The 26,049-nt window shown below is 36.8% G+C and overlaps 1 protein-coding gene across 8 annotated transcripts in view; it reads right to left on the bottom strand.

Annotated features, from left to right (window-relative positions):
• Positions 1–26,049, bottom strand: part of rapgef6 (Rap guanine nucleotide exchange factor (GEF) 6) — a 122,455-nt gene that overhangs the window by 70,707 nt on the left and 25,699 nt on the right. For 7 of the 8 annotated variants that reach the window (XM_024266552.2, XM_036215220.1, XM_036215219.1 and 4 more), the window contains exons 2-6: positions 25,349–25,419; positions 23,743–23,799; positions 20,989–21,072; positions 8,750–8,819; positions 2,615–2,758 (exon numbers count right to left, since the gene is read on the bottom strand). In XM_024266552.2, the coding sequence (XP_024122320.1) occupies positions 2,615–2,758; positions 8,750–8,819; positions 20,989–21,072; positions 23,743–23,799; positions 25,349–25,419 (426 nt within the window). Of the gene's footprint in view, positions 1–2,614; positions 2,759–8,749; positions 8,820–18,380; positions 18,542–20,988; positions 21,073–23,742; positions 23,800–25,348; positions 25,420–26,049 lie in introns of those variants that run through there. The other variant, XM_036215222.1, reaches the window with a different exon arrangement.

Genomic DNA, 26,049 nt, shown 5'->3' with positions numbered 1-26,049 from the left:
TCCGCCCATTCCTCTCTCTTGCCAGCACAGAGGTGCTGATGCATGCTTTTATTTTTAGTCGTTTAGATTATTGTAATACCCTGCTCTCTGGTTTACCTCAAAAATACAAATATTACAGAACTCTGCGGCACGGGTTCTGACGAGGAACAGGGGGTGGGAGCACATTACATCAGTTTTAAAATCGCTGCATTGGCTCCCTGTGCATTTCAGGATTGATTTTAAGATTCTTTTAATGGTTTATAAATGTTTTTATGGTCTTGGGGCTTCTTATTTAAGTGATCTTCTTTTAAAGTACGAACCCTCGCGGACCCTGAGGTCTGTTAGTTGTTCCTAAGGTGAAGACCAAAACACATGGTGAGGCTTCGTTTCATCATTATGGTCCTTGCCTGTGGAACGGCCTGCCGGAGAGTCTCAGGGCCGCAGAGACTGTAGAGGTTTTTAGGAAGAGGCTCAAGACCCACATTTTTATTTCTGCTTTTAGTTGATCTTATCTGTCTATTTATTCTATCAGTTTTAATATATTGTTATTTATATATTATTTTATTTATTTCATTATGAATTTACACCTATTTTTAATTTTGCCTTTTGAATGCATTTTATGTATTTCAGTGAAGCATTTTACATTGGTTTTAACCCCAGTGTTTCCTGTGGGATCTATCATATCAGGGCTGCTGGCTTGGTCTGGGGTCATTGCCGTGGCTCTCGCCCTTGCTGAGGCAGCTGGAGTCCTGCACTGCAGCCTCACAGCTGTGGAGTAGACTCCATTGCGGTCCCGGTCTGGGTGGGCGCCATGGCAATGTTCCTTTGACTGATCTGGTCCCTGGTATGATAGAATCCTCAATACTGTTTCCTCACAGCAGAGCCAAGCCTTACTCAGTTATTATTTCTATGGAAGGGGTGGGGCTTTCCAACAAGCTCACTCCTGATTAGCAAGAGCGGTTGCCTTAGAAATGATGACTCAAACCAAATCTCCACTTACTGATGTCGTCTGGTTCCAAAATGAAGTTTGTACCGCGAAAAAGTGGCAACTGAATTGACTTATTTTGGTTGGTAAGACATTTTCTATGGGTGGCTTCTCACCCAGTGATAATAATATACTCTTTATGGTCTCACCTACATCACCCCTTTTTAGCCATGCGCATTGTATAAGTTGTTGCTACAACTTGTCACTTGCAGGATACCGATAGAAAAAAATGTGCATGATCATTTTGGTTCTATGGATTCACCAAGCGATATACGACCTTGCTATTTTGTCCAGGTCACCTGTGTGCCCTGCACATGCTTGCCCATTTTCTTCCAGAATAGAAGACAGTCCATACGTAGGCTTTAAAGATATACTCTTAAAAATGAATAAAACTTGTTTTTGTATAGTTTTGTCCCTGTCTGATGCTACTTATTTTCTAGTTAACTTATTTCCTATCTGCCCCCCACAGTATCAGCAGACTGTAATGCACCTGTGTGGCAGCCCCAAAAATGACAGTTTCTAAACAACAGGTGCAAGAACCAGGACAAAAACTGTAATACTTACTGCTGCTTACACGTTTCTTGCCCTAATCCTTAGCTAGCACATAAACAATGGAAAGAGAAACCAAAATAAGACCAGAATTACAACTCTACTCCTGCATGTGTGGGTAAAATGAATGCTGGCTGGCTTGGGTTCCCAGGAGAGGGGAGCATACAGCAGCACAATCATCTCTCGTCTTTAATGATCTTCTCCACGTGTGTCAAGCTCGTACTGCTTCCCAGTCTTGCTTCAATTTAATCTTAGTCATTTACTAACTCCATGTAATTTCAGTGCGTTTGTTTCCGCCATTGTTGTCATGGAGCATCAATTCCCCAGCACTTTTAACAGGATTGGATATATACAATAAACCCTGTCACAGGCTATAATATTATGGAATTCAGTACCACTGTAGACTAGAAATGTAATTTTGAAAAGTGGCACAGTCAACAAGAGAATACAGAGGCAGGTAAGGTCAACAGAGGACACTTTTTAGCTTCTGTTAAGCTTCTTTGTGACTCCTCGGGGAGATTTGCATGAACTGCGAAAAACTTTGTGCCCCAAAAAGTTTTAAAATGTGTGAACAGAAGTTTTGTTTTTTTTTGTAAAAGTCTTGTGTGTACGTGTGTGTAAAATGTGTTTGTGTGGTAAAGTGTGGATTCTGATGATTAGCTGAAGACTTAACTGACAATCTGATGCGTCAGAGGGAGGGAAAACTCAGCCTTACACGAGTAACATACTGTACATAGTCTGAATACTTTTACAATGCAGACATTGCAGAGATAAAACAGAACCGACTGACTTTCAGGGAAAGCCAGTTTGGTTCCTTCCTATTTTCTGTAGCAGATAAAACAATAGAGTACTGCATCCTATTAACATTAACCACTATGTTTTTCTTAATTTCATCTATATTTACATTTAAATTTGGTTGATTTTGTATGTGCAAATAATCAATTTTCAGTTTTTCAAGGTTCACAATACAAAGATATTTAAACTCTAGGATTCTATGAAGACCTTTAATAGAAAGCAGTTGTTGATTAGAAATAATTACTAAATCTATTCAACAAGTGGGTCCTTCAGAGATCGTTTTGTATTAAGGGGTTTCTCTCTTACCGTGCTGTAGCCGGTGGGCTCCTGGCCATCTATGATAAGTTCCCGCTCTCCACGAGGGTTGACCCTCCTGAAGCGCCGCCTGGACTGCCGTTGGGACCCTTCTCTTTGTAGAAAGCTGTCGTTCCCTTCGCTGCCGTTGTCCACCTGCAATACACAGTCGACACTCCCCTCAGAATGGCAGCTTCTGTGAGATTTGCGCCCACAATTCTGGATTATGCGGGGGCATGGGGATGACCAGTCTACAGTGGCTGAGACTGGAGGGCATGGTTCAGAGCAGCTGCGCTGTAGCAGTTCAACTGTTTGGGCTTTATGATCTGTATATTCCACATCCTGGACATCCGTTTCTGATTTCTGCCTCAAATATTCAGAGTTTTGGTTTAAAGTTTCCACATTGGGGTGTTCTGTGCTCCCATCCTTGGCCGTTACTCCTTCCGTTTTGCATGGGTCTTCTACATGGTTTGAAGACTCTGGTATCTGATTCTGCTCTTCTGCTGGCTCCTGGTTGAATATCCAGCTCTTCCAGAGCGTAGAAAGCCGGTGCCAACGAAGCGCATTCATCCGGACTCAAGAATGAGATCAGAACCACACATAAAAGCAGGAAATACCACAGGAGGGAAAAAAAAAGCCGACAAATGCCTCTATGCAAAAAATGAATAGAAGTTTGGCGTCCAAAAGTTTAAAACAAAGAGGACGATCTCTAAGGGACTCCTCCACATTACATCCATTGGGGGCAAGCCTCCAAACCAAAATGAAAAACAGGTTAAAAAAATTAAAGATAAAAACTTCAGAGCTCCACTTCTCTCCGTCCTACAGCTGATATGACACGTTCCTGTCTAAAGACAGAGTTTCAACACGTTGCATGCTGATGGACTTGCTCACATGCTTGCTCTCTGTCGCCATCTGACACTCACAGAGCATACACTCAACCCACTGTTTCCTCCAGGAAGCCGTAAATACACAAACAACCCCAGGCAGAAAAAAACAGCACAGCTCACAGATTCCGGCCATACAATTCATTCCCCCAAAGACTTCCCCCATTTTATAATGCTGAGTGAATCAAAGCCAAATTATGTTAGTAATGGATACTTTTTTTTTTAACAAAAACATGTCAACAAGCTTGGATAGCATAGATGACACATTTTCACATATAAATATTTGTATATTGTTGTTGTGTGTATGACTTTGAAATGATAATATCCAAACAGGTTAAAAAGATGATTTTTTGGGGGACATTTTGCTGTAGTTTACTTTTAATGTTCAAGTCTTCTTTGAATTGGTTTCCCCCAAAAACACAAGAAAGTTGAAAACACTTTTAATCTATTCATTGGGTAAATATGTGTGTTTTATTTACAAAAAGTGCTTCTCAATTCAGGTACTTAAACATACTGCTTAGTGTGGTTTATATTCTCAACAGGTCCATTTGTATTTTTTAGAGGTGTTATCTCAGTTTTGCACCTAACAACGACAACATCCTAACAAACTATGACTGTGTGTATTTGAAATGAATTACTTTACAACTGTATTTCCACAAGTCAAAATAACATTAAAGAATCTGATAGAAAATGGTTGTTTTCTTTATATGCTTTTACAAAAGCAAGTAAAATTTAACATTAACTGCTTGAAAAGTTAGTTCAGGTAAAATCACACACCAAATACAAACAAAGAACAGTGTTTTTAAAGGGGAAATGCATGGAGGGAAGTCTATAATCTGTCGTTATCTTAACTGAAACTAAAATGTCCAAACAGGTTTTGTTAAATTGAGCAACACGTTGACCAGAGGTTCATTCATTCTAAAAGACAACTGAGTTTTAGCTCAGGTGTCTTTTTTTTCAGGGATTCTTGACCTGTATTTAATTCTAATAAAATGATGAATAATTTTGAAAAGTGGGTTTGTGGCAAAAGCTGCACCTGGCAAACAAGCAAGCAGTAAGAATCCAACAAAAACAAAACACAAAAAGCTTCCAGGGAAGAGGAATTTCATTGGTGGACTAAAAACGCAGAAATATTTTCAGTTGTGCTATTGACTCATCTGACGTTTTCAGGAGAATAACAAAAGTATGAGGAACCAGGTGTTGAAGATCTTTATTTTTTTTAAACAACCTCCTTGCCTCTTCAATTTCATCTCTTTGTATTCTCTTCATCTTTATTATTCTAATCCCTAGAATGAGTCCTTGCTAAATCCTGGGCCCTTTTTAGGAAATCCTTTATAGAATGCATGTCCACTACATATTTATGCTCATCGTCGACTGTTAGAAACATGTGATGTTCAAGGTCTATTTAAGTGCATGTTTTTTTCTGATTTATCCTCTTGGTATGGAAATTAAAATTTTTGTCATAGTGAACCAACACCACAAATGGAGTCTTTGTTTGTGACCGTGGTTTTATTCTTTTCCTGAGATCAGTCATGAGCGTTCATGGTGTATAGAGGAATGGTAACAGCTACAACAGAGTGAGAGGATTGTTATTCACTGGTGTATTGAAATATTTCTTTTGCTTCTAAATGACCAAATTATATCTGTTAAAAAGCCAGTGTTGCGTCTTTGTACCCTCTCCCACTGCAGAAACAAAAAAAGTCCTAAGCCGGGAATTCATGAGCCTCATGAGTTAAACAGCCTAAAGGCGATAGACAAGAACTCAGGAGCAGGGGTTAGAAAAGATAGAATCTATGACTATTTTGAAAAACACTTTTGCCTTTTTGAGCATGTTCCACTTTTGTCGCCCTGCTGATAAGAACAGCCTATTTCATGACTTCGAGGCACAGCTGTAAACTGACCACACTTCCTGTTCGCTGCGTTGAAATTAGTGTCTGTTGGTTTACTTTCGCCCCTATGTGACGGGTTTCCTGTCAGCCAACGCAGCTATGCTTTGCTTCTTGTTCTCATCATTTCTTTCATTTACCTGCTTTTGTTTATCCCTCCAATTCAGACAAAACGCTCACCCTGAGAAACAGTCGTTGTCGATCCTGTGACCACAACGACGACAAGAGCCACACATCACATTCTTTCTACTATTCCCATGGCCCCAATTAGCTGATGAGCTGCAGTGCAGTCTGACTAGTCCACAGTCCCCCTGCCCTTGTGAGTCCATGCATTTATCCTGAAGCATGTGACTGGAGGCCTTTTTGTGCACATTTGTGTTCCTGGAAGGTTTCATTTTATGTTTTTCTGTGCTTTTTTTTTTCTTTCGTTTAAATTTCTTATTAAAAAATAAAAAAAATTCTCAAATATATTTATTTATTCATTTCAATAAAAGGAGGTTATAAACAACTATACACCTAACGATTTCAGTTGTCTTCCATAAAGGCGGATCTCTGAAAAATACAACACTACATTACTGAACTCTGGATAAAAAGTTAATTCTAAATGTGAAAATGGAAAAAAAGTAGTTAAATTACAATTTATCAAAAAAAAAAAAATATTCAACATATTTGCAAATGTTCCAAAGATGCATCCAATCATGCTATCTGAGCTTTCATTCAGATTAAACGCTCAAGTACCGTTTCAATCATCTTTTGATCTATTGTAAAAGTATTCACAGTCGTCTTTTGATTATGAGTTTTTAGCAAAAATCAAAAAGCCTGTGTCATTTTTTAGAACAAAGTTTCTGCAAAGTGGCAGGAGTTCCTCAGAAACTTGCCTCTGAGTTGTGGCTGTTGGCAGGGAAAATAAGCCTTCCCATCATCCCTTCGTTTACACGCTTTCCCACTAGCTTACAGCTCCTCACACCAGCAAACTAACATTGGTTGTGCAACCAAAATGGTAAGACTGGAGCTATCCAGCTGTAAAATTCTAAAACCAGATGCCAGCTCAGATAAGGAAAACAAAGACGTCCATGGATCTATTTGTCTACAAGTGGATCCATCAGAACAGAGTGGCCCACCAATTGTAGTTTGTATGTAACAAATACAAGCTTTTTCAAACAGCATTTTTTTTCTTCTGCTCCTGTTTCACTCCAATTTTAATTAGATAATACTCAGAAATGCAGTTTTAATCTTAATTTTCTTTATATATGTCCTCCATCATCAGTAAAATACTAAAAGAACATGATGCAAACACCAAAAACACTACTTTCATCGGTGTGTGTCATCAAATGTAAAATAAATGTTTTCAATAAATTCATGTTAAAAATGAATTGAAGTTTTTTACTTTAAAAATATGAAAATTTTAGCCTTTAAGCCACTTTTTAGATTATTGTAAATTACCACCTAAGAAATAATTTCCAGAGAAAATAAGTGTTAATTTGCTTACAGCTTGATCAGTCCTGATGCCATGCTGTCAGCCAAAAGTCCAATACTTAAGATAAGTCAAATTAAACAAATCTTCTTGATTTTTTTTTATTCTTTATTAATGAGTTTTTTTTTTTAAATAAAAACAAGCAAAGGTATTTGAAACAATGTACTTTTTCTTGTTTATCACTCCAATCAGAAAAGCTAAAAATGCCCCCAGGCCTGTTTGTGCACATGCTTGAGGAAATGTCACAACCGATAAAGATGAACAATATGTGGATATGCAGCACAGATTTTGACAACATCCTCTTTAAAAATTCTTTGCTTGGTGTTTAAGACACATTTTTTCTGTATTGTAAACCTTTGAAAAATATCTTTGCTCTAAGGTTCTAATTATCTAATTTAATTGAGCTACTTTCCTTCCCTAACTACAACAGAAAAATCCACCCTCCTCTATAAATAAATGACCCACACAAAGATGAGGCAAGCTTCATTTAAAAAGACTGTTTCCCTTAGCAACACAGTGTTTTGTTTTCTATAATACAGAGTGAATAAATGGTTTCCTTCCTCTTTTATTTTTTTTTTCTTTCCACCTCTGTTGATTTCACTATTGCAAAACATTAGTTCACAAAGCTTGGAACAAACTTATCTTTGGGACTGTCAACACTGCCTCTTTTACTGTAGCAATCGTCCCAAAAATAGACCCGCAGTGGCAGTTTGAGATGAAGTGCCAGGCTGAAAGAGCCCCTCAGTCTTATGTAACAGTTTTCTGTTTTACTACTCTAAGTTATGATCTGATGCTCCTAGCAGGGCTGGGAGGGAACTGGCAGCCGTCAGAGAAGCTCTCAGGTCAGATGAGCTCTAATGTTACACCAGTGCTGTAAACCCAGCAACTCCCTACATACAACATAAAGTTTATGTTTGACGAAACATAACCGCTGTAAAATATCAGAAGCACCCTCTGTGGTTGAGTTTAAGAGTAACTATAAGTTTAACGATGATTTTGATCTTTTACTTTTCAGATCTAAAAGCAACTTTTTGTGATTCTTTTATACATAAATGTCTGTAACTAATTAAAAAAAAAACCCGCTTCTTTAACATTGAGTCTATTTGTTTTCTTCAAATTGGTTACTTTCAAACTGCTTTTGCACTACATTCTGTTATTTATTCACCATTCTTCTCTCCATATATTTTGTCTTTCAAAAAATAATTATATCATGTGTAATTTGGAATAATGAGGAATGTATTTAAGTAGTCTAATTAAGGCTATACTGGATTTAGAAATTATATCATTTCTGAGGTCATGGTATAAAATATTACCAATTAGATTTTATGCTTAGTTTCTTTTAGCTAAAATAGAAGTATGACGTCCGACAAACAAGCTGACAACTCACAGAGAACAACTGCCAGAGAGATAAATATTTTTGTTACTGTTTTACATTCAGAACCATTACGATAAATTGAACAACTGCACTGGAATACACCTCATTTTTGTGAAGTTTGATGATGACATTTCATCACTTTTTGGACTTCTGTTTAATATAATCAACATAAATTACCGGTAGATAATTTTTCCATTTAAAAGAGATTACTTTGACATCCCAGATCTTTTGGACACTAAAATGATCAGGAAAGTAAATTTATTAAATATTAAAAAGGCAGAGTAAAATAAATATACTTTTCTTTTAACTAAAAATAAAGATTTGCTGTACCTCTTTGCTCCCTTTCCACATTTACTCACACAACACTTTGTTGATTATAGGCCGACCAAAACTCGATGAACAGTTAAAGAGTAAAATTGAGGGGAAAATACATACAGTACATTAAAAAGGACAAAGGAGAGAAGGAATCGGGAAGAGGGATAAGTGAGCTAAAACAGAGACAATATTTAAAAAAGCATCTCTACTCACCACAATCATTTCTGATGGCTCCAAAGTGATGCATTCACAGCCACGTCTGCCCCCCAACTGCTTGCCAAAACTGTGAACCGCACAGACAGATGCACATGATCAGTACACAGGGATGAGGTGATCGGGTCACATCGACAGCAGAGACAGATGCATTCAATCACAATCGCCCACACATGGATGACGATTGACCAAACTTTGTGTGGCTTTGCTTTGAATGTAACCTGTGAGTTTGTAGGCGATTGACTGTAGCAACTGAATGTCCTTCAGCTCAGAAAGAACAGGCAACTGTGTAAATAAATTAAATGAACTAAAGGCTTAGTCACATACGCCTGCTGTGGGTTTTTGGGTTGTCCTGGCCTGTGGAGGATCATAGTGAGAAGTGGTCACATCTTAAGGGGAGTGTTCTCTTGAGGCTCGTACGGCTACCTTAATGGGTGAAAATGGAACATATACGATTGCCATACGTGTGGCAAGTATATCGTGAAGTATTTGTAGGGCTAAAGTAAAGAGCACAAACTTACTATATGGCATACAGGTACTGCTCTCATACTGTGTGAGTAAGGTATGAGTGCTAGCCCTGATTGACCTTGCACATAACATGCAAGAGCCTGTAGGATGCCCACGTAAATTATGTGTTTATTGTCTTATTTTAGAATTTCAAAAAGTCAGGCATATAGTAGGTACTCATCATACCCTTGCAAGATGCCTATTGAAAAAAAATGTGCATGAACTTTTATTCTCTACCGCAGGGGTGTCAAACTTAATCCCACAGGAGGCCAAAATCCAAAAAACACCTTTGATCACAGGCCGAACAGGATAAACATGTATAGGACACACTAAAACAAAAAATGTAAAACTTTAAAAACTTAATTTTCTTATATAAAAACAAGCATTAACTGCACTTCTCTGGCACTTTTTTTCCACCCAGTCTAATAATGTATCGGAAACAGAATTCGGACTTTTAGTGGCTCTTCTAATCAAGTAGTCGTCAAACTCATGCTGCCCTCAAGAGCCTTGAGTTAATTTCTGAAACACTCAACCTTATTTACCAGGGTATTACCTTCATAAACCGTTTTACTGCACACCAGAGCATCTGGATCCATCACCTCAAGTTGGAAGCTTTTTTATTTTTTCATCTTTTAATTGGACACATGGTCAGCACTTTTGTGACATGGTTTCAATGCTGTGTCAGCAGTTTAGGATGGAAAACTAACCAGAGAAACGGGGAAGATGAAGAAAAAAAACAAAAAAAAACAACACAAAACCAACAATAAATTGTCAAGGTTAAAAATGTATTTTACACAGTGGGAGTGTGTCAACTGATAGGAAAGATAGACTATGAAATGGGGATTGCTTCTTCTTTTTCACATATAGTCTGATCTAAGACTATCTGGTGATACGTTTTATTTAGATTCTGCTAAGATTAGAAATTTTAAAAACATTTACATCAAATTAAGAATTTCAAATATTTTAAGACATCAATTAAATTTTTTGGTCTGCAGGGCTAAAATCATCAATTGTATGTCAAGCGGAAAAAAAATGAAACTGTGGGAAAAACAATATCTGTGAAGCCAAAAGATAAAGAGAGGGTGTTTGTTTGTTCAGGTGTTTCTTTAAGTGTATCAAAGGTTGCTTTCACCTAAAAACCACAACCCTATAAGCATATACAAAGAGAGCTGCAACATCACAGATCCTCATCAGCGTAATCAAGCCTCTCCATCTCTGACCACCCATTTGATGCCTTTCACTCTCTGCTCCCAACAGAAAATCACAATGGGGCAAAAAGTCAGTAAAACGGAAACAAAAGATGTTTCAATTTTCCAAGTCAAACCCTTTTTTTAAATATAATTCTTAACACTGCATTGAAAATTCACTTCTGCTGTAAGCACTTGTGTTTTTGCATGCAGCACATATTAATATCTCTGCATTTCTCACAAACCTAACAACTGTGTGAGGGACGGTCTGTCTGCACAGTTCAATCAGAGAGAGTGGTGAACCCTGAGAACAGATTGGGCTGCCGACATGTCTTCCTCCGCGTGGCACGCAGAGCTTGTTCAGCACTGTTTAAGGATTGGTGAAACTGCTGGTTTTAATCATGGAAGCGTGGAGAGCTGGAAACAGATCAACTTTTACTGTTATTTCGCTGGAAGCTTTAGTGATGCTTTAAAGACTTTTTCTTCCCTCCAGCTCGAATCCCTCTGCTTCCTTTGATTACTTCTGTTCTTCACCTCCAGTCTTTTTTCATCTCTTCCTAGGGTTCATTTTTACGGCTAATTTTTCTTTGTCAATACTGCGCCAGTTTTCAAAAGATTTTTATTTTTCTTTCGCTTCCACATCAATTCTCCTTCATCTCTTAGATTTTTTCCTTTAATGTCCCTTTTTGTTGTTTATTTCACCTCTCATATCTCATTTAGGATTCTCTTTCATCCTCTCTTTTCTTCTTGCTGCTAGTCTTCTTGTGAGTCAAAAAAGGATGACTTTTATCTCACTTCATCATCTTGATTTGCAACCTACACCAATGCAAACTGTATGTAGGGTCAGCCTCTCAGGGAAATCAGAGGTTTGGTGTTTCACAATAGAGGAGGGTTACATTTGGATAACTGTGTTGTCCAGATTAGAACAATTCAGATGCAAAAAGTTTTTTTGACGACCTATTAATAAATGAGAAAATCTGTCTGAAAACATATTTTCACTTGAACATTTGCTAAAATTTTAAATGTATTATTCATAAGATTTGGCAATTTGTTAAAGACCAATGATGAAAATGATGTTTTAAGTGTTCTTAACGTGTTCTTATGGCATATCTCCAAAAACGGAGTACATATATGAAGCAAATTAGGCTCAAATAGTGAATTTTTCTTCATTCGAATCATGAATCATGAACAGAAAAAAATAAATAAAATACACGAGCAGAGCACAGGCTCTTTGCAGAGAAGGGGGCGGGGTTACTCTGCATCAACAGTTCTGCCCACATTCCAGAGATTAACTTTCACCATACATTTCTGTTAGAATTTCCTTTTATAAGTGTTTATTGTTTGTGAGGTCTTTGCTTGTATGTGTTAATGTGCTAGTACATGTGAATGGATTTATTGATTTTTTTATTTATTGTCTGTTTCTGTTTTTAACTGTAAAGCGCTTCAAGCTGTGCAAGTATAAGAAGTCCTTTTTTACATTTATAAACTAAGTTTGATTTCATAGACTATGGAATCACTGGACCGCTCAACCCCTCCTACCTTGTGTTCCAAACAGGAAGTAGCTGCAGGCTCCAAAAAGTCAAAATCTCACAAACTTTTATTGCGAAATAAAGTTATTAATCTGTCATTCTACTTGTCAGAATAACTATTCTTGGTTTGATACATTTGTCTGAACATCCTCTTGATAATTCTTTTTTTTTTCACAATATTTTTAAATTATTACAAGTTATTCACTTTAAAAACTGACTAATCAGATGTCTCTGTAAAAGCGTGTGGTGCCCGCTGGCCCCACCTTGAACGTTTGATTGACAGATATTCCCGAGTCTGCTTTAAGTGGAAGGGTTGTGGACTTCCAATAAGCTCAATCATGACTGGCAACTGTAGATGCACTAAAATCCCTGTTGACTGGCTGCAAATGACAGTGCCTGTAATGCGGGCAATGGATTTGACTTCATTTCTCAAGAGCTAGAGTTGAGGTGCTTCCTATGGGTGACGTCATACCTCCAACTAATTTCATATAAGAAATAGTTTCATTGTTTTACTATTTAATTAATAATTTATGTGGTCTGTTTTTGCAGCTTTTTTATTAATTATTTTTATCTGTTAAACTCCCCCATCAAAGTCAACTAATTACCTAGACCGGATAAACAGGATTTAGTGGATCTGAGTTAGCCCCGCCTATTGACTTTGACTGGTGAGTTTCACAGATAGAAATAATTTATGGAATGCTGCAACAACAGATCATGAAATAATTAAATGTAGCTTTAATTACATTAAATTAATTGGTATTTCAATTAAGTATAGACACATTTATATTTAACTTTAATGATTTCATGGCACATTTATTTAATCAGTTATTGTTTTATTTAATCATTTCAATTCTTCCCCTTTGGTCCTACATGCCTCACTGCAACATTTTTTTCTGTTTTTTGCTCTCTAGGAGATTTAAAACGACTATCAAATGCAAAAAAAACATCTCTACAGATGGCAGGTTTACTTGCAATCCTCCAGTGAGGACTTTTGCTTCCTAAACCCAATATTTAACAGCCTACGATAAAGTTAAAATGAATTTTTCTGAATGTCCCTTGTAGATTTTTACTGTATCCATTCAGAGTATATAAAGGGCCTGTTCAGTTCTCTAAAGAATGAAATGTAGTCAGCTGGTCTCGGAGCTCGCATACCCGCTTGCCAGGAGGTCAGCCTGACTCTTGAGATCACGCTGCACTCCACTGAGGCGGGACGCCTGGTCCCTGTCAGAGCCTCAGAGAGCCTGCCAAGCTTGTCACTTCAGTCAGATCATTTGTGTGCACAGTGGCAGTACAGGATGTCTAAGAGCAACAACAGAGAAACACAATTTCCTTCCAATAATGGAGCTTTAGCAGAAGTGAAATTTCCAGACTATTTACTATAACGCACGTGTGTTCAATACAAAAGCAGCTTCCTTTAACTGAATGTAGTCCCTAAAATCAGACAAAGCAACAAACTAGAGTCAGCTGTTTGTGTGTGCTCACAAATGCTGCCATTCTAACTAAAGTGAAAGATGACACCTACCTGACTGCTGTTGGCTGATGTAAATCTGTGTTTCTAAGTGCAAACTAGACAAACCTCACAAACCACAACACAACAGGAGCTCAAGCTCTTCACCACCCAATGAAAGTTTCACAAATTCATAAAAACTTACTGACAAACAGCCCAACTACAATAAAACTAATCTATTTTATTACAATTGACTCAAGAGCTCAATATATTACCATTTTTCTAAATTACCCAAACAAAAAATATGTTGGAGGAAAGAGAACATTAGTCATGAGAGTATTCAATGTGTTATTAACGACTCACTCCAATGAAAACAATATTTTTTGGTGTTTTTAACATGTTCTTGTGGCATTTTTCTAAAGATGGAGGACATAGATTAAGACGATTAAGCTTAAAATAGCATCTCTGAATATTTCTTTATTCAAACTGTTGTGAATCAGGAGCAGAACAAAATGCAGAGTGAAAAAAAGCACATTACGCTGGGAGGGCCACAAGCTCCCCGTTTAGCTCCACTCCGCAACTGGAAGGGGAATGGGGGGCGGGGTTGCTCAGTGTCATCAGTTTTGCCCACACCTCAAAGGTGAATTTCTAATGAACTGCTGCCGCTCTGTCCTCAAAAACAGCACTTTTTAAAATAAATTTTGGTTAAATACAGCATTATTGAAATGAAAAGACCACTAGGAATGCTATTAAAATAGATCATAAGAAGACTGGAGTGGGTGTTTAAGAACAGATATGGTCATGAAGCAGCATCTCATCCATTAATCCAGACTACACATAATAAAGTAAAAAAATGATTTGGAAAAACTTGTCTCAGCAAAATAAATGATCAATGTTTTGTGAAGGGGTGATATTTTGATCTCAACAACAAAAAAAGTATTCCACAAATCGTATTCTGTAAACCAGTGTTTTTCAACCTTTTTTGAGCCAAGGCACACTTTTTCCATGAAAAAAATCCCGCGGCACACTAGCATCCAAAAAGGTAAAAAAAAAAATTCTGTATTGATGTACAGTCCATCCACAATCTAGTGTACATTTTTTATACAAGTGGGAAGCATCATTAATCAATTTGCTTAAGTTAAACGTATATCTAGTTAAAACAGTCTACATTTATTGTCATCAATGAATGATTAAAAAAAATCTTAAAAAATACTTCTAAATAATCAGTTTTAATGAATGTTTTTTTCCCTCTTTTTTTAAATACTTCTTAAAACTATCAGACAAAGTAAAAACAACGTTCTTTTCTTGTTTCCCTCCACAATAGTGATGAGAATTTTGGCTCAAAATTCAGTTCTTTTGCATTCGTTTTCCTAAAACATCGGCTCTTTCTGCTACCAAATGGCTTTTTAGGGTGTTGTTTGCTTTGTTTGATTCATTATAAACTACTAGATAAGATTATGCACAAAATCCATTATGTTTATGTCATATAAAGTGTAAATTATGTACATGCTGTTATTTATCCCTTCCAGATAAAATGTACAAAATTGATGGTAAAAGAACTAACAATTAACTATTCAGTTTTTAACTCTACGCATTTTAAGCTTTTTTCCTTTTAAACACATTTGAAGTGAACAACACGAAACTCTGCAACCACAACCCAATTACGAATTAAATTGTGCAAAAACCACTAAATCAAGACTTTTAATAACATTGACATTAAGAAAGACTAAAGAGTTTCAGCTTTGAGGATGTCATCTGCTTTCTTCTCTCAGTGATGATCTGCTCTGTTTTAGAGAAGATTCTCTCAGTTCTCAGGTGTCTGGACAGGTTGATTGTGGAGCCATAATTATATACAGTATATATAGAGAGAGAATATTTCCTGCAGACAGTTCCTTCATACTATCAAGAAAAGTCAAATGATTCCAGATTTTATCTTCTTTTTCTTTTCATTTTCTTTACATTTTGTGCTGATGTTTTCTCTCTATCTCTCTCCCTATTTGGCTCTTGCGCTGCTGAAGCCCCTACCCCTCTACCCAGCGCGCGCACTTAACCCAATGCATCATGGGGGCTGTAGTCCATAAACTCACGCAGATGCCGGCATACTGTCATTTCTGAGCTTCATTCTTTTGTTCACTTTTTAAACTGTCTGACGTCGGATCCCGCTGGAAGCTACACCGCTAAACACGAGCTTTAGCTGTTATTTTTGTTGGAACTGAGAGACTTTATGAGCCGAATCAGAACAAGGAAGTGAGGACCTTAATCACTTCTGATTGGTCAGATTGATGACATGTGATCAAGCCTCCAACAATGATTGGCGGAGAGAGTTGAAGGGGGAGGAACTTTTCTGAAAGCTGAGTTTGAGGCTAGTTTTGCGGCTGGATTGCGGTAACATCATTCTAATTAAATAGTAATTTATAGAATCAAGGAAATATTTCTTTTACCGTCTTGCATATTCCGAACTATCCAGTGTTAAATCAGGGCCGTTTGGATTAACACAGAGCGTATACCATAGTGATGGTAAATGTTTTAGACATGTGAAATTTGGTAATTTCCCACGGCACACCAGACCATCTCTCACGGCACACTAGTGTGCCGCGGCACACTGGTTGAAAAACACTGCTGTAAACCACCTAAACTTTTTTGGCTTCAGATGTCTGCTGTTTATAATAGATGCTTGTTTGAAATAAGATCTGAATATTTGCGTACAATTAAATTTAATGAAAGCAATGGAGGGTTTTATTTATAGCAATGTTGTGCTCTCTGAGGTCAGCTACTCCCTTTGCAAACTGACCCAGGAATAATTTAAGGTTTACACACATATGTCTCTTGACGTTCATTTATAAATTATAACATTGAAAACCTCATTAAAACAATCACAAAACAATAAATCTTAATTTTGCTCTGCAGAATTTTATAAATGTTTCCATAACTTCTCAGTAAAAACAAAACATAAGTAAAAGTCAACAGTTTAGGATTGCTACAAAGCTATAACATTTGAATCCCAAAATATATTACTCCTAATTCTTTAATAGCTTCTGGGAACATCACATAATCTATAGGTAACTGCTCTTACAGCAATACTTGACTGGTCGAGAAAGGAGACATCTCCCCTGCTTTCAGATAAATCTTTCTTTTCCTTAAGAAAGAAGCACCTCCTCTCACGCAAGCATGCGCTGGATGGCAGCAGGTAATGATTTCTTTCCACCGCGTACTTGAAGAAACAAGCTCCTGGCAGAGAGGGGAAAAATGCTCGACCCCGATCCAATGACAGCTGCTGCAGCCTGGGCAATAAAGCATGACAGCCAACAGAGAAGACGACCACACACAAACACGTTCCCCCCCTGAGGTGGTTATTTTAAACCGGTAAAACACAGACAGACAAGGAAATATATATATATTTGTGCCAAACATATCACAGCGACTTTATTAACCCATGGGGAATTCAGATGCCCTCTGGCCAGAGAGATCGCGATAGCTTATTTTTGGAGCCAATCCTAACAGATTACAAATAAATAACTTCTTTTTATTTATAAATCAAAAGGTTTTTTTATCATTTTAAAGGCAAAAAAGTAATGCTGGGATTTCTTCTTCTTTAAATCATTTTTGGAGATCATGCATCGTCAAAGTGACTTTTGTGAACAACATTCTCTTCTCTTTTGTTTTCAATAAACAAACTATTATTATTAAAGTAATAAATAATTACAGTGTACCTGTGTTTAAAACAACACCTTTAAAAGACTTATTCTGGTTTAATTATTTTATTTAAATGGTAGTTAGAGGATTTTTCTCCTTAAAACATTTGTTTTAGTTGGGTTTGTGTTAAGTACCAACTAACACTTTGAAATATTAGTAAAACAAACAAGTAAATCTCAACATATTTTATAAATAAGCTCTTTGGAAAGATTTATTTAAAAAAGAAAAACAATTGAATGTGTTTTAGACAAAAACATCTGTCAAAAAAAGCAACCAGTGTAACTTATGAGGAATATGTAAGAAAATGAAAATTCTTATGCTTAATTGCACAAAACTAAAGTGCAGTTTAGAAAAAGTAAGTCGATTTGTAAGAAGTTGGAAAATGTTGTTTAAAACCAAACCAAAACAGGGGTTTATTCCCGTTTGGCTTTAATGTCTCCATGGTAATAAGGACCAGCAGGAAACGAAACCCACAAACCACAGTCCAGCACACAGACACTGAGGGTACACATTTCTATTTTTCCTGCTCTCTTGGCTGGTTTAATGCTTGGTTGGCTTACACTGACCAAGCTGGCCAACAGCCCGTTTTCTTCAGCAGACCACCAGCACGCACGCAAAACTGCCACACAGATATTAAGGAATGATGTAAGGGGTCATTGGGAGAGGCCACAGTTTGTTTGAGAGACGCCACCGTCAACAGCTGCTGCTCAACTTCAGTCCACAGAGGCACCAAGATAGCTTGAAGACAGATAGCCGGTCACACATGATTGAAATTGATCTTTTTTTTTCCAGACTATCTTGTTTTCCTCATTTCTTATGAGAAGTTCCCCCAAAATAAAGAAAATCTGTTTAATTTAGTTAGATTTGGATAGTTTAATCTCATGTTCTCGATTGCAACTGTGCTAGCTATTAGCACACTTTTTGCCCTTCAGTTGTATTTAAGGTGGTTTGTAATGCAAAAAAGGGGAAGAGAGAAAATTCTCTTTAAGATAATCAGCTCAGATAAAGAATGAGAGCACACAGGAGTATGTGCCATGTTTTCAGAGTTAAGAGGCCCAGCACTTCCAGGTTACTTTGCCACAGTGCCTGAGGGAATTCATGGCTACCCCAGTTGTTTGAATGACGGCAGGCAGGAAATGAAGCATGCAGGACTTGAAAAGAAAGAGCGGGTAAGTTCATAAAGATCTTTCCTAACTTTAAGTGCATTTAGGATCACATTGCAGGTCATCTTAAAAACAAACAAAGACGAAAGCTTTAAAGTTACTGACCAGAAATAGGATTACTGGGGGTCCACTTCTTTGATTTCCTTATAATTTCCAGCATATTATCCACAAAAAAGCAGGAGGAATGGATCCTCATTAAACCAATCCCAGATCAAAAAGTTTTTCCGTTTCTTTCTGTGGTTTCAACCATGCAGGTGTAAAGTCTCCTTTAAAAAAGAGAAGCCGACGAACTGACTTTAAATGAGGAAAGAGTGTGCTTTCCCTCTGTTCACTTCTGTCTGTGTGTCTGTCCGCTGGCTCCAATGAGGTGTGTGTTTGTCAGTGTGTGTGAGCGTCAAGTGTGTGTGCAGCCTGCTCATTTCCTGCCTGAATCTGCTTCTGGGCTCCAGGCGGGCAGGCTGCTCAGGAACACATGGCCATCCAGCGCTCTGCCAGGGGTTCCGCATTCCCCACACATACACACACACACACGCACGCATGCACACAAACACACACTCTACTCCCCTTTAACCCTCTCCAAGCCCCCTGCTGCTATTAGTACTCCAACAAACGCACACACACTTCGCTGTAGTGAAACTCAGGGAGGATCCGTGCTGGCTTGAGGTTATTTAAACATGGCCAACTTTTCTGTCTTCTATAAGTTACCATTAAGAGCTTCATGCGACAGAGGTTCTGCATGACCCATGCAAACAGCTGCAAAACAAAATACATGTAACAAGATATAGCAGCGTTGTGTATCTTTCCCTCTCACATGGTTCGAAAAGCGTCTCCATACATGGTCCATGAATCGATACATACAAGATTCAACTAACTTTGCGGTGATACAAGTAGAGCTATCATGCAATCAATTTTTGTGTGCAATAAATGAATAACGACCAGTGATTATTTAAATTAATTTATCTATTTTTAATCTAACCAAATAGTTGCTATGATAAGCATCAATTTGACGTATTTTCATTTAAATTTGTGACATTGTGGCACAGTAAAAGAACAGATACAACAAAAAAGGAGCTTTTTTTTTTTTTTTAGTACAACAGACTTCCAGGCTTTACCTTTACACCACCAAGGGGTGTTTTTTTTCCAATCTCGAACAATTAACAATTAAGAAAAAAAACAATCAAACAAGAACAAAATGTCAGGTTCAGAGTGCTCCAATTTAACAAGCAGTAAGAACACTTTTTTGAGCAATCCAAGAAAATATTGACCACAAACTACTTATTAATACTATAATATATATGCTGACATACCACTGTTAACTGTCCGAAACTATCAGCTGTCCGCATAACCCCAATAATTTATGATAATGATCATCTTGTCAGGCTCTATCCCTTTAAAAATAGATAGTTGTGGCGTTATGACTTTGTTTTAGGTTAGCTCTGTTCAGAGCTACAGTCACACATTGACAATGTCACAGCAGCGAACGTACAGGGACACCACGACATGCACTGAGAGCAATGTAAAACGTGTTTTCAGCAGAGTTCAAATAAAATATGCACTGTATTATGAAAAAAAATATATGTATATATTAAAAAGTAAGACAAGTAAAACTTCCCAGAATTTACAACTTTAAAGGGCCTATACCATGCAAATTCAACTTTTCGAGTTTTTAAGTAAATTATATGTTCATTCCTGACCATAAACAACCCAAAGCAGTATTTTGATCCATTCACATATTTCTGAGGATTCTTCTAAAAAGTGCACTCTCAGTACCAGCCCCTCCCAACCCACGAAAAAGAGCATTTTCTCATGAGCTGATGTCACAAATTGAGAATATTCCCTTACAGGAAGACTCTGCGCAGCCAGAAGAACCGCCCCCAGGCTAACACAAACACTCTTTCTCTAGCGGTTTCCACTAGCTTCCAAAAGCTAGCAGTCATCAGCTCGCTTCGCGAGCTCAACTGGCTCGTGCACACGTGTGCACAGTGATTTAGTGTAGTGATGGCCAAGAAACGCTCATTTGGTTTAGCATTTGAACTTCATGCGGTAGCATACGCCAAAGAACATTCTGGTGAGGAATCTGCACAACATTTAGGGTGGATCCTAAAGTATCCAAGAACACAGCAAGCAGATGGGTGATTTTGGGAAGATGCTGCAGAAAAAAAGGAAGAAATGATTTCCTGGTGGAAAAGCAAGTGAAGAATCAGAAGAACTGGTTTGAACATGGATTATTGAGCAAGGACGGAAAGGTGCACGTCTCCAGGAAAATGATTGGCATGAAAGCGAAGAGGATTTTTGATATGGAGATTGATGTGTTCAAATTTTTCCAATAAATAAAGAAGAACCATATCAAATTTAAAAAACTGGTATTGTGGAGTCCCATAAATTAAGTTCATATTTACGAAAATAAAGACTGCAGGTGTTTTATAATGCAAAAATCCAATTATGCTGCTCAGATAGGATTTAGAATAATGACAAACTGATTTTCTGGGTTGTTCTAATGTTCTCCTTGAAATGTAGAAAACCTTCCTTTTCCCACTGTATCACAAATTCTATCACAACCCCAACAATGAGGACACATAAGCATGCCAACACCCACACCTCATTTTTAATCTGACAATCTACAATGACAGCACTGCCTCAGATTGTCACATCAGTTAAAATCATCATGTCTCTTACTTTATGGTTTCGTTTTTGTGTGTGTAATGTTACATACCAGCACCGGGCCAGGTACATGTGCTCCTTAACGAAGACTGAGCCTGAGAGGAGGATGTACCAACAGGTTGCAATGCTGTCTGGGCTGAAAGAAAGAACAAAGAGATATTAAAACAGATAACGGTAAAATATTGATAGTTAGATCGCAGGATTTGATTCTTCAGGCCAACTGGACGTTAAAAGGTTCATCTAGATTTAAATTTTAGTGTCCTTGAGGGACAGAATCGTGCAATAACATTAACAGGATGACTGAAAATCCTTACTTGTGTTAAATCATCAGCTTTATATCTCATAAAAACTTGAGATTTCATGTACTGATATAAAATGTAAATGTTTTTAAGACACCCCTGTACTCCCACATTTAAACTTAACTCCTGTTGAACATGAAAAGGCTCAAATTTACATGTTTCCAAATAATTTCAATTGTCCGCTGAAGCTGTAAAAGGACCTAATAAAGTCTTTTGACTTCTCTTAATCAAATTTATATACACAAAGTATACAAATTATAACAAACAGTTAATATGAAGCCCACAGATTTGGAGATTTAATTGAGTTCTCAGAACCTTCGAGTAGTTGGTCAATATGTAGAGACCAAACTAAGGTTTGTCAAAACTGGTATCACTTCAACCTAACACACTGTGTTGCATGTCATTTCTTGGTCATCCAACACTACAACCTGGTATATTTACCTCTGACAGTGTTTTTTTTCCAATCATTTCCATCTTGATTGTAAACAAAACATAATGATGGGAGAGTGTTGGCACTACGCGTATGAAAAAAGCCCTTTCTAAAACAATACAGTGTTTCCTCATTTATCACAGTTATGTTCTAAAAATAACCCACAATACAAAAAATTGCAAAGTAGTCACCTTTTATATGATAATTATATATGTTTTAAGTCTATAAAACCCCTTACTTTAAACTTATAACCCTTTTCTATGAGGAGAAAATATGTTCTTTTGATTTATCGGTTTGCAACTCATGCAATACGTGGTCTACAGTACAGCCAATTAGGATGCAGAACATGAAGAAGCAAAAATGCTAAAGGTGAACTGCATTATAGTGATGGCCCACTGTACAGCATTTTTTAACTAACTTGAAAATGTTATAAAAGTCATTGAAGTGTGTGTTTAGGATTCTGTTCCTCAGCACTTCAGGACTTAAATTCTGATGAAAAGCTCATAATTTCTGAGATTTTTCATATTAGATATCATTGTTATTTTTTATATTATAAACTGTGCTATTTAACAGTCAAAATGCAATGAACAGAAAAAATGCTTGGAAAATACATTAAGATTCATACTAGTGATAAATCATTTTACTTGATATATGTTTCTTTTTGTTAAAAGGTGTGAGCAGACAGTGTTGCATCGGACCAGTTTATGATGAACTGTTATTTTAGTTTATTTCAAAAGAATTTGATCGTTTCCATCTGATCTCTGTTATCCTGCATGTTTAGCAGGGGAGCGGGACACTATAAGTGTGTGTTTGTGTTGTTATTTGATGCTAAATTGAGTTTCTAATGCGATTCCAGTGAGCATAATAATGCATCAACATGTGCAGCGTCTCTTTCGTCGTTTCATCCATCTCTGTCCTCCTCAATCCATCACAGTTCCTACATCTCAGCTGCCTCCCTCTAAACACCTTCTCTCATTCCTCATTCCTCCTGCGTTGTTTTTTTTTTCCTTTCCACCTACATGGTTAACGTACTTATGTTTTCTGTCCTCTTCCTTCCGTCTTCCTCTTGTTTTGATTTATCTTCAGATGACTTGTCATTTCAATTTCACATTACTCCTCCTTTTCACGTTATCCATTATTACTGTATTCATTCCTACTTGTCACTCATTCTTCATCCCAATTTTCTCCACCCTCATATTGATGAATGTCCTTTTAAATTTGCAGAGTGCTTATTAAAAGATTTTCTATGCATTATTATGTGCCTCATTTATCACTCTGTGTGAATATGCACCTTTCAGTTATATCTATTTAGCAAAACTTTTAACAATTAAGCCTGAAATGTATTATTATATGGTGGATTTATTCTTTTTTTTTTGCATGCTTTTATCTTTACAGATATTAAAACAGTCCAAAAAAACAGAATTTATTGCATAAAAATCAGCAAAATTGTTTGTAAATCCAAAACAAGCTACAGATAAAGATAATCTGCACTTCCTGGTGACCAGGTAGGTCCAATTAGTAAATAGTAGCACAGGTTAATATTGTTTTTCCTCACTTACATTTAACTAAAGATAATCTTATTATTCTTTATTCTTTAGATGTACTTTATTTACCAGCTGAATCAACCAAGTTAAATACCTGGAAATGTTTACATTCAAACTGGTCAGTTCCACAAACCCCTGATCCAACTCTTACTTATCTGCTACCTATATTTGGAAAGCGTGATATGAATGCAAGTATGTGCAAGAGATTCTAGTGGTTTAATATTAGAACAGATAACTGTAACCTTTTCATGTTAGCACATCCTAAATCCTCAGACACATTCATCAAAACTGATTTAAAAATATTAAATAACAACCTTAACATATTCATCAACTTGATTCCAGGAGAACAGTATCAACTCTAGAACTGTGTGTGCTAAAAACATTTTTTCTAAATGAAAAGATGATGACAAATGTGTATTTGCTATCTATCATTTAACTCTTGTTTAATAAAAATGACACTGAAATTAAGAATCAATGCTGAACATTTGAAAAACAGAGAGAGTGTTGATGTAAAAGTTCAAGTTTGCACTTACTCAAACAGGATGTGGTTAGCCTCATGTCTCTCATACTTGGCGGAGGAGCACATCGACCTACAAAGGATAAGAAACCGTGTTACCTTTTGTCTTCCTGAGAATGCTTCAGTGCCGTGCAACTCATCACACATGAACAACAAAAACCTCTATTGTTTGTCAGTTAAAGATGTTAGTAAGATTCCCTTCTTAAAATCTAAAATCGAACAAACTGTAAAAGTCCCACTTCAATCATCTTTTATCTATTTTAAAAATATCCCCAGTGGTCTTTTAATTATGATGTTTTTTAGCTCCATTTTTTTTTTAAACTGCTGTTTTCTAGGATAGTTTCTGCAAAGCAGAAGGAGTTCAGAGTTCTGGGCAGGATTGTTGGTGCTGAGTAAGCATGCGCTGACTTCCCGTCATCCCTTTGTTCAAATTTAAATTCAAACAATAGTATTTATTCTGAGGCGCGATTCTTTTCAAGATGCAGAAAGTAGCTTTGAAAAAATTGACATTGCGTAGACGCATTAAAAAACAGTACTATACAGTACTATAATTCCTCGATACGAGGAGAGGCGCAGTAGTACACAATATAGAACAGAATATCCAATCAGAAACAAAAATAGCACAAAGTGACAGTGTGTGCATGTTCAATTGAGTGTAATTGCAGTGATTAGATTGATTGTAAGTCAGCTTTAAGCTGCCCAGGATACAAAGATCGTCTTCCTCCTTAGTGTTCTGCATACAGGAAGGTTGAAACACTCAAGAAGCTTACATACTCTCCCGCTAGCTCACAGCTAACATTAGCAGTGCAAGAAAAATGGCGAGAAATATTGGAGCAAACCAGTTGTACAGTTGTGAGCCAGATTCCAGTTCAGACAAAGAAAACGAAGACGAACACGGAGGGAGTTCAAGGAGCGAGCTGGTAGCCCACTGACTATAGCACCTACGTCACTGCTACAAGCTTTTTCCAACGGTATTTTGTCATCCGCAACTGATTCACAACAGTTTGAATAAAGAAATACTCAGAAACACAAGTTTAAGCTCAATTCTCTTCATACAAAAGAAAATGCAACTAGAAAGTGTAAAAAGCACCAAAAATACAATTGTGGGTCTTAAATCTGATTTTTTTTAAATTAGTTTTTAAAAATAGTTATTTCCTGTTCAAGAAAAAAAAACACTAAAGGGTATCTACATGTCTGTTAATGCCCTTAGGAAACATCAAAGTAGGTAAAGATTGTACTTTTTATCTGCAACAGGTGTTTGTCCCAGAAACTGTCCCACTATTTTTCTTTGAGCCTAAATATTGCTCAAAGATAGCAGCTGTTTAGTTTACAAAATAAAATGTAGAAATATTGATATAAATACCAAAATAAATACAACAAAACACAACAACTTGTTTGAGTACTATGAAAAAGGAGAAAAAAAGTTAACATAAAGCATGACGACTACAATATTCTATGCTTGATACTATATGATTACGACAAAAAGCATAAAACACGAAAAACACATTTAATGGGTGAGATTATATTTAGCAAAAAAAAAAAAAACACGTAATGAAAGTTTTTTTTCTGAAGCATTCATTTGAAAGATTTTTCTGCTTTAAAGTAAAATGCAGAGAACACACCTGAGCTGATGTTCCCTGAGATGAGAGAGGACATCCATGTTGTACAGGTGGCAGTAGATGGTTTGCAGGTCCTGCAGGAGACAAAGAACATCAAATCAATACCAACAACTCGCAATAAATAGGTGAAAAAGGAAAAATTCACACGACCCTAAACATATAGCATTTTTATATTTTTCCTGCCTTCTTGAATGATCCAAAGTGAATAAACTTGTTCCTCAAACTATGTTGGTGTTGTCAGGAATTTAGGGGGAAAAAAGGCTTTTAAGGGATTAGTTTATTGTTTAGAGCGAGCGGAAACTCTCAGCTCAGAGTAAATCACATCAAAAGCTGTAAACCCACACTTGCCCTGTGCCAAACACGATCTATCAAGCAAAGGAGATAAAGGCCTTCTGCCTGTATACAAAGATGACAGGATACAGACATGCAAACACAAATCAGCCTAAACATGAGGCCTAAAAATGATTTACCTTTACAGATTTAGGGCAAGTCTTTCTATAGTTAAGATGCTAAGCAGTGTAGCTGTCCAGCCTTAGCATCACAACAATAAAAATAAATAAAGTTTATTATTATTCACAATACCATGTATTAAATAATATATTATTAATTAATATTAGAATTAATCAATATATTAAATAAGTATCAAGTATAATTGTGTAAATAATTTTATTTTGTTATATGTGTACCTTTTTAAAAGTGCATAA

The sequence above is a fragment of the Oryzias melastigma genome, linkage group LG14 (assembly GCF_002922805.2).
Source record: "Oryzias melastigma strain HK-1 linkage group LG14, ASM292280v2, whole genome shotgun sequence".
Lineage (NCBI taxonomy): Eukaryota > Metazoa > Chordata > Actinopteri > Beloniformes > Adrianichthyidae > Oryzias > Oryzias melastigma.
This window is presented reverse-complemented; position numbering and strand designations above follow the sequence as displayed.